The sequence below is a fragment of the Calliopsis andreniformis genome, chromosome 2, assembly GCF_051401765.1.
Source record: "Calliopsis andreniformis isolate RMS-2024a chromosome 2, iyCalAndr_principal, whole genome shotgun sequence".
In the NCBI taxonomy this organism is placed as follows: domain Eukaryota; kingdom Metazoa; phylum Arthropoda; class Insecta; order Hymenoptera; family Andrenidae; genus Calliopsis; species Calliopsis andreniformis.
Window position 1 is genome coordinate 10,785,691 of NC_135063.1, and position 13,474 is coordinate 10,799,164.

At 44.5% G+C, this 13,474-nt stretch overlaps 1 protein-coding gene across 1 annotated transcript in view; it reads right to left on the reverse strand.

Annotated features, from left to right (window-relative positions):
• The window catches only part of LOC143188122 (discoidin domain-containing receptor 2), a 144,248-nt gene that overhangs the window by 66,785 nt on the left and 63,989 nt on the right, over positions 1 to 13,474 (reverse strand). Inside the window, exons 2-3 of the mRNA XM_076392192.1 lie at positions 8,379 to 8,557; positions 3,184 to 3,289 (exon numbers count right to left, since the gene is read on the reverse strand). Of these exons, the coding sequence (XP_076248307.1) occupies positions 3,184 to 3,289; positions 8,379 to 8,478 (206 nt within the window). The 5' untranslated portion in view covers positions 8,479 to 8,557. The remainder of the gene's footprint in view (positions 1 to 3,183; positions 3,290 to 8,378; positions 8,558 to 13,474) is intronic.

Here is a 13,474-nt window from a genome sequence, read left to right on the forward strand (position 1 = left end):
CTTATTACGGTTATACATACGTGTGTGTTCCTTTATGAGGAATATTGGCGATTTTTTCGAGTGTATGCGAAGAAATACGATGGATTGTTAAGATGAAAGTTTTATACGAAAAAAGAGGAACATTTACTGATACTATTGATATGAATTTTTAAAAGTATATATAATATTTTTATAGTCAGATAGCAAAACCTGAGATGTCATTTTTAAGATCTATCAGTTAATACTGAAAAATTATGTCAGTATACTACGTAGTTCAAGAAAAAAGCAAAGTGGAAATTCACGACGCGTGGATTTAAAAAATTATAAATTCATAAAATATCACGTTTTGCTATCTGACTACAGGCTCAACCCCCTACTGGTACAATGGTAGTACCCATTACCAAATAATATGATAACATTACTTGGATTCCATTAGAAAAAGTAATTAATATCTACAACCACCCTCAGTTTACCAGTCACCGTATCCTACTTCAAGTTCCACCTGAGATCGATATTCATCTTCACCTGAACTCAACCCTACACCGAGTACCTTCCAAACGCACCGACCAGTCTACCCAGCAATCCAGAACGATGCATCAGTGATTCTTTTCCTCTCGTTACCCCGCCGCATCAGCCATTCTAAGCACCTCCGGCCGGGGTCGCGGCGTATTAAATTAGACGGTGACGTGACGAGCGAAGGAGGCTCTCGGATGCAACGCTGGGCCGGCTCGTAGCTCATCAAGAGTCAGAGGCCCATTCAGCCGGTCATTGTCTGCGGTAATGGAATGTATTAATATCGGAGAGCCCGCGGGGCCGGCGACCTGCGTTCTCTCCGCGTTCTCGCTCGTTGCCCCATCCAGGTCCCCGCTCCGAGTTACAGCCGCGCCCTCTGCGCCGGGGATATGTCCCGTGGGATGGAATATTCGTATAAACCGGTGTTGCGCTGCAACCGCCGCTGAATACCGGACCGTACGCATTAATATCTAAACGCCAGGGTCGGGGGTCGAGCAGGACGGAGAGAATGGAACGAGCGGAGCAGATGAGACGGTGGGCGACGAGGTAGCGAGGCGCACGCGCTACCGCCGCATCTCGTATTCATGCGTTGCACCGACGGCTACGAGAGGCGTTACACAGCCGACCCTTTCGCCGCTGACCAGGTGTAATATTCTTTTTACGCCGCGGGACGCTCGTCAAACATCCTTCCGTGATAATTGTATTAGAGGGTCGCGGCCACTTCAGCCTCTAACGCCCGCAGAGAATGGCTCTACTATGTTGCCGCGACGGAAACGCGGTTTTTTATGGCCGACGAATGGAGTTAAGCGACCCTCTCGCCGTGGCGACTGATGAAAGAGGACTGAGATTTCGGTGGATGAATTATCTTGGGACGATGCCTCTGGTTGACGAGGCTTGTGCTGTTTTTTCTTGCTGCTGGATGATGCACTGAGGGATGAATATGGAAAGCGCGTTCGTGTGGCTCGATCGACGCGAGATTATCGAACTATCCGGGAGGATTAATTGCAAGGCAGCGGCGTGGATAAATACTCCTTCGGAGGAAGCGTTTCGTGTGTAAATATTAATTACGAGCGAGCTAGAGCGTGGCGTGGCGCACGAAAAAGGCACGAGTACACGGCGACGGTGATTTAATTGCATGTTGTTATCTGGGGATTTATTCTTCCTGGAATATGCATTAGCCAGCTGATTAGAATTCATCAACTTTCTCGCGTGTCGCTGCGAATCGAACCGTTCATTATCGTTTCTTTTTTTTCTGTCGTTATCTTTCTTGTTGCGGCGCGACAGTGAGAAATGTGGAATAATTGCCGCAGGATTCCGCGTATAAATATGAGAGGGAGAGAAAGGGACCGCCGGCGGGCAGATTAGAAATAATTACCCTCAGGCACGGTGTGCTCTCTTTGTTTACGCGTAATAACGTCTTTCACCGTGCGCGCACATGTAAACTCGATAAACCGGATTTTACGTATTAACGAGTCGCTCGTCGTCGCGACGCGTTTTTAGTATTCATGCGACCGCGTCGCGCGAAACCGTCACAATTAATGAATCCTGAAGTATTAATTTCAGTCCCCGCGCTCCAAGCGATTAAACTACCCACTCGTTTCGACTGGAACCCTTGATTTACTTCTATGCTTCGCCTTTGCGAATAAATCACGCTACCGTGCGGAAAGTTCTTTGCGTAAGCGCCGATGGGATATGAATAATTAACCAGACGTTCGTTCTAACGGCTTTCTGCAAATAATTACGTTGTAATCGAGGACAAGGTAATGGGGAGGCGTTGCAAAAAATGTCCTACGCTTACGGTGCCTTGTTATGCCTCCCCAGTAATATTGTTAGTCCTGATTTTTGTCCTATTTTGACATATAGAATCCTATTTCAAAATTTCTGACACCTGTTATTAAACACCCTATATTTCCACTAGAATATCTACTTGCACTCCTAGTATAGCAATCTAGTAATCTAGTAATTCCACTGTAGATAAACTACACTCGTCGCAGGAAATGAACGTAGCATGCAAGATTGCACTTCTCAGTCACACTTTCTTCACTTCCTTACCTAAGAAACGACCAAGCATAAAAACCCGAAACTTTCCCCTCAGCAGCATATCTCAAAATCACTCCCATAATTTCCACCCGTCCACAATCTCCACTCCGCAACCACCCACCGCTGAAACACTCTAATCCCATTCTACAACTTCATCTTATTTTCCCCAGCGAAACAAGCCTCCACAATAAACGCAAACTTTCTCGGTGCAGTAACGTATCGCGGGATCACTACCATTTCCACTCGACCGCTTCACCCGGTAGCCCACCGCTAGTAAACCTCTCGGCAATCTCGCCCATCTCTCAGCGGCAACTTATCGTTATGCTACAGGCATCAGTTACAAGCTCGGCGCACCGAAATTCAGCGTAATAACAACCGCTGCCTCTGAAACTGGCGTGTAAAGTCGTCGTAAAGAGGGCTACGTGGGAAGGATAGATTCGAGGCTCTCGATCCTCCACGCGCCTCGGTGTAACCGTGCGCCAGCCGATCAGAGTTCGATGACGGGTAGCCAGCAGCACGGCACAGAAGGTGCCAGCAGATAGGAATGACGAATGGTATCGAGCATTGGCAACGTGTGTGTGTGTGTGTGCGTGTGTGTACGTGTCTGTGTACCTGTGTCTGTTATCGAAACGAAAAAAAGTGGTCGCTTACCGTGCTAGGTGCGGGCCGACGTTTCCTGTATCGAAGGTGGAGCTGGCCGTGATATCCGCGTCCGGGATCGCGCCGGATTCCATGCCGAGCGGCGCGATGCATTGGGCTGCAACAGACGAAAACGGTCGCTGGAAGTTAAAGCGCGGACGAATTTGCATAGGGTCTCGGGGGGGTGCGCACATCGATGCTACCTTTCCCCCTACGAGCTCCCTCCCATGGCAGCCAGGCCCTGGTCGGATCATAAACGGCTAAATAACCAGCTAACCGAGATGGATCCAGCGGATAGAGCCGGTTTACGTTCTTGTATACGACCGTCTCATCCTTCGGAGGAGGGAGGCTCCAGGTCGACCGAGGGAAGGACTACCTCAACGTGGCCGTATCTACAGGACCGATCAAATTGTTTCATAGGGGAACACAGCAGCGTTACGGGGGACGCAATGTATCCTGCTACCAGGAACGGGGCCTATCTTGATACAATATTGTCCGCTGCAACGACTCCTCGCGTTATTTACGGTTTTGTTCGCGTCACGCGTCGTTGCGCCGCGAACAGCTCGAAACGGCGGCCCTGGTTAACGAAACGAGAGCCCCCGAGACGCTGACTCCGTTCGGGTTAATAAATCGACGGACGGGATCCCGGCTCGGATGCTGTTTCGCGTAAATTGAAGTCGTTTGGCTGGTATTGTCCCGAGACTTGTTTTCGATTCAGAGCGGAGAGGAATGAGGGCAGCTGTCAGGTGCGAAGATCGGAATGGTTTCGTCTGTTTCTTTGTGAATTCGTAAACAGGTGCCTGGGCGTGGGAAAATGCTGATGGGGGGATTTTCGAAATGCAAGTGTCCTAATTGGAATACTGAGATTGTTTAATGAGCATTCAAGTATTTAAGCTACCTTAACTCGAATATTCTAGTTATCCAAATGAATTATCAATTCCTCGTGGCCACTCGGCTGTGATCATGAATATGAATTCTAGTCTATCAAGAAGCGTGAGGAATCAAAGACAAATTCAAACTTTTAACAGCTCGAAAATTACTTCTAGAGACTCTAGCTCTTCTCTATTCTATCTGAAAAACTAAATGCTATTTTTTTTCTCTATAGAAGAAAGGTTACACAATTTTGATTTCTTCTATCCACCGTAATACCCTCCTAAATAACCCAAACCAGATTATATGGAAGACCTGTATGGACATACACAGATATACAGGTATATACCCGTGGATACAAGTCGTAACATTTTTCACAATAGAAATTATTCCTGTTCGCAACTCGTGATACCGTAGCGTTAGTGGACAGAATCGTTCACAATGTACCGTTTGTATGGAGCATTGTAGAACGAAGAGTATACATCGAATTCTCGGGGTCGTCTGGTTTGGCAATGGGGAATGGCTCGGTTATTGAGGAAGCCAAGTGCGAGAGAGGCGCGCGACGTTTGGCTCGCGGTGCGAGGCTGCATCGATTGCAATTTATGCATATCGGAGTTCTATTACCGACTAAAATGCGGGATCGGTAAAATTTGCCGGGGCGTCGTTTGCCTGAATGGAGGGAATACAGGGCGAATAACGATAATACCTAATGCCGGATATCGAGTGCAGGTGCACCGGAACACGGTGATGGGAGGCTGCAGCTCTGCGCCTCCAGTAGCCAGAGACGTCGCGAGAATTAATGGCAGCGAATTCGAGCTTATAACGGAAGGAATCCGTGTTAAGCCATCGAGGAACAGAACGGGCATGTAGGTGGCCATTAATATCAGTAAAAGTTTGTACCGTCCTTGGACGGATCCTCCGCCGTAATTCCGCCGGTGGATTTCGAGTGGCGCGAGATGAAATTCCTACGGATTGCGAGCTTGCTGAAGAGCGCATCGGTCTATGTTTCGGAAAGGAGGACTGAGTAACTTGCCCGTAATTGGACAAATCCTAATGAAACTAGCTCGCGCATGAACTTACTTTTAGAACTTCAATTTCGCGATTTCAACTGCTACAAGTTTCTGAAGGAAGCTTACACATTCGACTTCAATTATTTTTATGATCCATGAAAAGATATCTGTCCAGAAAAATGTTCTCAATAAAAGATAGATTATACTACAAAATATTTCATTTCAATTACCTTATTCATGCTTATTCTAATTGCAAAGAAGACTAAAAAGAAATCGATTATTCTTAATATTGAGGGACTTATGTTTGCTGAACTTAAACTGTAAACTTATAATATGAACACTGTCCCGAGGATTAAATCACTTCTATTTTACTGCCCATAGAAAAATACCTATAAGAATTTTTAAACGCCCAAAGCGTCTCCAATCAATATCCATCGGGAAGACAAAGGAACGAGCCCTCGAGAATCAAACATGGCGTGCTATTATTATTAATGAAGCCTCGATATATCGCGCGCGTATCTCGCACCCCCGGAATTCTCACGACCCTCGGCAACTTTCTCGGGCCCCCTCGTCGAGTGAACTTGGATCGTTCTACGGTAGAATCCGTTTCCTTTGTCGGCACGTCCAACCTAACGAGCCACCCGGTGAGATATCGCGGTCGTAAATCGATCGTGAATAACGGCCCCGAAGCGCGGAAAACCGGCGGCCACCGATCTTCGCGCGAGCTTGCACGCCCTCGCATCGCTTAATCCGCGCGACGTGCAGCGTCGGGACGCCCACCTCGTTCGGGGATGCCCCGGGACAGCTACCCCTTTTCGCCCCGAAGAAGATCCCTTTCGAGAGGAAAAAAAAAAACATCATTAATTACTTCTGTCCTATTGACGCCGCGATGAATGGGGCCGAAACGGGGACACTTCTTTCCTGTCTGAGAGGAAATTTATATCGCAATTAGGAGCAGGTATTTGATATAGGCCGGCGACGATGGCGTTTCCATTTCTTTAATGGAAAAAGCGTTCTCGATGAACGGCCGTTCATACGAGCTCAAGTTATGGCAATATTTCTTTCGCGCCTTTTTCCCCCCATCGCTCGGCTTTTCTCTCTTGAAGTGGATGAACGAGAGTTGAGAAGTTACTGAGGCTCTTGCAGAGAGTATGGATGTTAGCGTGCGTTGATGATAGGCGAGTTCAGCGAAATTGAGACGTTATTTTTTGTTTTATCTTTTGTCTAGCATGAATTATAGAATTGATGTGATACAGATAGAAGTCTTTTCTTATTGGGGTATGGAATTTTAGTTAATAGTTTTGAGTATTTTTTATCGTTTACTTAGGAGGTTTTAGAAATACTTGCACTACAGGATAAGCACGATTTCTGCGCTTATGTGGTACTAATAAGTAATTTTCTACTTCAGGGAGAATAGGGGCGGAGTACGGTGAGTGTGTAACAATATAGTGGAGGGTAAACCCTAAGTGTCCTTGAGAAGTCAATTGATTCTATCTTCACTATGTGCTTCTACATAATATGTAACCCAATATAGGCGACCCGGTTCAAGCTTGGATCTAACACCAAAAATCACAAATAATATTAACTTTCAATTGAACTTTATTTTCAAGTTTCTATTTATTCAATTCATTCACATAAAAAAAATCTCCCAGAAGTAAAAAAATTAAATTATGTATATTGTTGGAAACCTGACACTAGTTTGAATTAGAAAAAATATTAGCTTGAATTTAAAGAAATAAATGAAAAATCCAAGTGTGAAACAAATTTGTGAATATCTTGTGTGACAATAATGTGGAAAGCTTTTAAAGAGAGAGCTGGTATAAACGAATCGGGAGCCTGTTTCCCCGATAGTTCGAGTTTGGATTCGAAAGTGTAGATCGTTTATCGTTTACCTGGGTCTCCAAACATTCCGGTACTTGTGACGAGTGAACTCGTTACAACGGAAAGTAACGCGGCTGACGGCGACAGATCGTTTAATCAAACTAACGGGCCTCGATGGATGCTGACTAAGCCACTCCGACATGTAAATCGATGCACGTCGCTTTTTCGTACGGTCAGAGGACCCGATGATCGATCAAACGCTCGATGAGAGGCAACTTGCGAGACGTCTGCCGCGGAAAATTTACTTGGACGTTTATTGACCCATTAAATTCCTTCCGTACTCTCGTTTGAAGATTAGCGAGCCAGTTTTCTTTGTCATCCATTCAGCGGAGAATTTTCGTACGGTTTGAATATCTTGGAACGAATTCAAACTCTGTTATCTCAAATCGTGGAAAGTGGAACTCGTTAAATTCATTGTTCGATTAAACATTTGTGGATTTCATGGTTGAAGGGGTCCATTTCTGCACCAATTTCTAGTACTCATTCAAGTATCCTCGTCCAACAGAAGAATTGATTTATACAGTGAAAATTTTCTGTGCGAATTACGTACTTCACTGGTCTTTCAAATTTAAATCATGCTTCGCACTAAAATCTTTCAAGGACCCTTAAAAGTCTGAAGAACACTTCCAGATCGAGCATTCAACTTTCACTTCGCAGCCAGTACAAGGAGATTCTAAAACTCTGGCGCTGGAGATTCTCGCAAGTCGTAAATAAAAATCTCTTTGTGAAAGCCAGGGGGAAGCACCGTTTCAATGAATCACTTTGCGTGTGAATACTTAATTGAAGAAGCACAAAAGACAATAAATCGCAGAACGCTCGAAATTCAGCGAACAATTTTCCCAAACAGGAAAACAGAATTTCACGCATAAAAAGAAAATGGTAAAAGGATGATTCTACAATCGAATCATTTGAAAACACGAGCTAAAACATTCTAGGCTCGCCGTACCCAACTGCATCTCATTTTCCCAAAGCCCGTTTTCACGGCAACCGACACACGGGTCGATTCAATTTTACATGGAAAGTTGGTCGCTTACCGCGAAGTAATTTCTATCAAACAAAACCGTTTGTCGTTGATACGGACGAAAGGAGCTCGTATCGGGGGAACTCGTATCACGAGTCCACATGACTGCCCCTCCGACCAATCTCCGTTGCGAACGTTGTTTAAATACAACTTCCATCGAAAAGTTTCCAATTTGGTAGGAGCGACGGGGGGGCGAGGGAGGCAGAGCGAGAGAGCGTACGTCGCGTAAATCCACCTTTCCGTGCACGCTCGCTCGCTTTCGCTCGAACGCGGTCAAAGTCGATTTCAGATCGAAAGTTCGTCGACTGCGGTCAAGCAGGGGCGCGTGGAACGTCGTAGAAAATCGGTCGGTCGTTAATAACTTATATAGAGGGTGAAGAAGTTTCGCGGTGAAAGGTATAAGCAGCGCGTGGTTTTGTACTTACAGAGGTCTACGGCGCGCGTGGTGCCGCCCAGCGCGAGAAAAAGCAGGAGATGGACGGCAGGTATTGCCCTCCTGGCGAAGAAACCGAAGCTTTTCACCATAGCTACCGGTTCGCGCGAGGGCTTCACCCTCGCCCTTTTCTCACCGTGACTCCGCTCGTGCCATTTCTGCCTCGTCAACCTGGAACAAAAAAAAAAAAAGGAATATGAAGCATCCGTTATGCCACCCTTTAACGATAGTCGCGGCGGAGGGAGCAGGAGGACGTCGCGTTTCGAGAGCGCTTACTCGTTTTGCCGAATGCCTCTGTCGAATGGGCCCCCTTCTCTCGCGAGACGATGTTCGCGTCCTGATACGCGCCACGGGTTCGTTAGACCTTGCTTTTCAACGGATAATGATGACACGGGGGTTTTTGGAATCTTTCTAATCGATTTTATCTTGAACACGATGGAAGGTGTTGCCTTGGTGCAACGTGTTTTCGAAGGTACTTTTCGGGGAATTTAAGAAGTGATAGCATCTTGCAGGAGTGCTGAAATTAATGGTGGATGACTGTACTGACTTTAGAGGAGTGTGAGTTGGTTTGTTTAGTGTATAGGGAAGCATGAGTGACTGATGAAATTTTGATAATGAATTAATTCCCTGATTAGGTTATCTAAGATACTGGGTACAAGTTGGAAAGTTTCAGAATTGAGCTAAAGAGTGATGATTCTACTTAAGAGAATAGGTAGAAGTTTTATTTAATCTTAGAAGTACAAACTTTAACGTTTAAGGAGTATACTCTACTTCTACAGTAGATAGGTACAGTCGGTGGTCAGACTATGAGCGCTCCTCTAATCTCTGATGCCTCCAAATGTTAGAAATTATACTTCTATGTATTCTTGACTGCGCAATTCCACTGTTAACTATAGGAATAAGTGAAAGATAGGTTCTTCTATTAATTTTAGAATTCGTGTTTTATTATCTATGCCTGCTCCGACAAAGATAAGGTGACATATATTATTTCAATTTTTTCCCTCTGTATAGAGATACTACAAAAGGGCGGGCATGGCAGTAGCGAATAAGATGTCGTTTTTCCTCTCCTTTTTCTTGAATAGAGAACAATTTTTAATCGACTTGGACTTTACCAGGCAGATTGCAAAATTAAAGGAGGGGTTAACGTCGTGGCAACTTTGCGGAGTTGCCGAGGAGAGATAACAGTGCGTGTGCTCCGCGAGCGTTTGCATTTAATTTACAAAGTTATTCGATTTAAGTTGAATGAAAAATTGAAAGAAAATAAAGTTCCAGCGAAATTTAAATTTTCTCCCCGCACATTAATCCGTCGCCTTTTGAAAAGGTAGAAGCGCGAGAGATGTAGCCTCGCGAAGCCGACGAAAAAAATTCCCCAGGGGAGGAGCTTTAACTTTCCAGCGTCAACCATTCGTGTATAGCTTTATTTCTACAAAATTTACGGTTTTTGCGATCAATTGAAGGGCGTAATGGACAAACAATACAGAGAGAGCGTGTGTGCGTTCATGTCATTGGAAAAGTAAAGATTTATAAGCAAAATAGAGAAAAACATCAAAACGAGCCAATTCGAAAAATAACGCAATCGAAATGTTTCGCGCAGAGATTCCCATGACTGTTGTGTCTGTGTCATTCGATCCATTTTTGTTTTAGGCCAGACATGAGTCCGTTAAAACGATATATGTAGATGTATCTTTCTAATTATCCTCTGCTCGAACTCTGATAGATCGATGCGCGCCGCATGCATAAATATGCCCCAAAGCTGATATGCACAGTGTGTACCGATATAATTCTCATACGGCGCAACTAGTAAACGAGAACAGGCATGAATAATCGTAGCGGAAATTATTTCCTTCGTTATCCATTTTACTAATTCCCTCGAAATATTTAATATATCCAATTGCAACAAATCGTAATTATTTCTTTATGTTATGAAGCAATAAGTAAGTTTTTTCCTAAATAATTGAAATAGTCCACACAAATCACTGTAGAATCTTTTTAACACTCGTAAGTCAAATAAAATGTAATAAGAATTGTAGATTATTACAAGAACCTCAGAGGCCTCCACCTCTACGACAGCTTTCCAACAGAGTTCACGCAACTCTGTCGCAGACACCCTATATAGCGGCGCAGGTGGCGTGGGAAAGCGAAAGCTGAAATAATTAATTCACGACCGCAGGTCACGCCGCGGGGGATGGCTATAGATTTATTAGTTCAACGATGCAACGGTCTGGTCGCGAGGCTGTATCGCGGTAGCAGCGTGTTAGGCTAGCGCGACCACAGGTCTCGACACGGCTGTTCTGGGGACGTCGGCGTAGCTCGTAAGAAAGGTGAGATTCCCGTGTCTGGACTTTGATGGAGTACGCCGCGGTAATTGCACCGGAAGTGAATAAGTAATGGCGAACGGTAGTAAGAAGTCGCTCGGTCGTAGGCCTCGCGTGCCCGCATTAAACATACATGCAGGAACTTACGACCGGCGCGGCAGAAAATCCACAGTTTAGTGCGTGCACCACTATGCAACACTTTGTACCAGAGAAACGACGGAAGTGCTGTTCTTCGACCCTACTTGAAAGTAATGTTCCTCTGCCTTTGAAAATTATTTCCATCGAAACTCGTTACGATGCACAGTGGTTTGAAATGAGGTATTAGTTGGATGGAATTCAATTTTGCAACCTTCAGCTTCAATATTTCTATAAGGTGATACTTCTAAAATTTCTTAAAAACTGACTAAGTATATTATACAGGAATTTTAAGGAGTGATTCTACATGACGAAATAGGTCGAGAATCAAGAATGAAAATGTGTTAGTCTTGAGACTTATTCTACTGCCGAGATGTACTAGCTAGGTCAGGCACAGCGAGTAGAATAGTTCAGTAGAATAAGTCCTGAATCAGACACTGTTTTATAACAATTAATACCTCTGACATTTAAACACAGAATAAATTTCCCTTTTATATTTTTAGAATTCTACATTTTTTAAGTAGAATAGTGACACTTTCTTCGCATATTGTTACGAATAATCAAATTTTGTCGTCTAGAATAAATTGTAGTTTAAACTAGTCGCCATCATTTTAGCCAAAAAATATATCTCCTCCGACCACCATGAGATGCCTCGAGTGCAACAGCCTCGATAGTTCATCAAAATGCTCCGACTGCCTACAATTATGTACGACTATTCCAGCTCCAACGAACTTTCCGCAAGCTCGATGGGGGCGATGAAATTCGTTCCGTGTGGGTCTGGTCAAAGGATGTCGACCATCGCTCAACCAACCTATGCAAATTTTTCTATTCATCGTTTGCGCACCACGCAAAAAGTGTCTTATCTCGATGGCGCTTTCGCGAGGCTGTTTCTGAGGGTGAAATGTTTGAATCAATTTTCCGTTCACCTATCCCGACGGCTGTTCCGATAACGAAATTATTCATCGAATGTTTTCCTTTCATCTCGCGGGAACGAGGTGCAGATTACCAGATGTGGCGCGTTGTTCTCGTCGTTTACAGTGGCTGGTTCCTTCTATCGCGATTATTTCACTGATGAAGAGGTTTCGCGATCGTTACGAAAGAGAGTGAAAACAGATGCGACTTACATAACGGAGAGTCAGAGTTTCGTCACTGAAAAAAGTAATGACACAGAAAACTCAAATAAAATTACTAATCCTAGAAGCTCATTGCAACTTAGAGTGTATATCCCATATCCTAGCCCAGTAAAAAAATTTTCCTATTTTGCTATCACTTAAACCCTGTAATAAAAATTTCACCTCATTCGAATTCAATTCCGATCAAATTTCATCCAATCCCAGTCACCATGGATTTACAATTCAGCCGACAACGCACCGAACAATCTTGCACATCAATTACACTTCGGAATAGAGGGAGTCCAACTAACTCAGTGTCGATGTCACTCACTTTCTCGCCTGCCTCTCACAATACAATACACTACTATCACCTCGCAAATTCCACCCCTTTTCCCTTCCTACTGCCCAAGGAGTTGGCCCCATTCTCCTCCATACTGCGAATTTGCACACGCGAGGCCTGTTGTTCCCATCCTCGGCCGTGTGTTTACGTGTTTCGTCGCGGCATATGCGTGTTAAGGGGTACACGTATTCCCGCGGAAGTAAGAGCCCAGTTAAGCCGGGGTGTAAGCCGCGAAGGCTCTCCGTGATATCCCGGTTCGACGTCGAATCTCTTCGTTTGCATAGCAATGAGTTTATGCAGATTAATACACGGCGAAACGTCTAGGACGCGTACAACGTTTCGTAGAATGTAAAGCGCCGGCATCTACACAGATTTGCGAGCATGCATGCATATTTTATTGGCGGGCGCCGCGCTTAAGGATCCCTGATCGCATAAACCCGTCGCGACGCGCGACTCGCGATTTGTCTCCCCCATGCTGTCCCATTAGTTATAATCCACTGGTCTGAGACTTTATCAAACAATGGACGATCGGTCTGCTCGGTCGTCTCGGGGATCTGATGCGAAACCGCGAGAGCCTACAAGCTGCTTAGCGAATGATGGAGGACCGATAAACGGGGTGTACATCGATCCCTTTCGCGCTGCTTCTTTTTCTGCTGAATAATAAGGTACAAGGGAATCACGCGATAGGTCTGGGTTAGGAGAGAGGGAGAAGAGAAGTTTCGAGCATTGTCTGCTTTGGCACTGAGGGCTCGTAGGTTTTAGAAGCCGTGGGGTGCGCGTGTTTGGAATACATTAAGAGAAATATATGATATTGTTATATATTTCTGTACCTACTAATCTTCTTTTCTTCTTTTCGTTTGTAATTTTTGTAAATAGATAAACTATTACTTATTTTACTGTCATGTTTTAAAGGAAATGTTCTTTTAATTTCAATCCCCTTTTATTAAAAATTCAAGTCCTATATTATAGACTTTAAGTAACATGTCACAGGCAAGTTTTTTGAGAAACTGAGTCATGCATTCTTTCCTTATAACCATAGTTTCAATTAGAGTTATCCCAAAGATCTTTTGACTTTCAGTTAAGTAACGACTGCATAAATGAGGGGGAATGTTACCAGAATTTCGTTGCAAAAGTACCAGAAAGCAGTGAAAGCAATTAAACTATTAGCACAGACACGTATCACAAC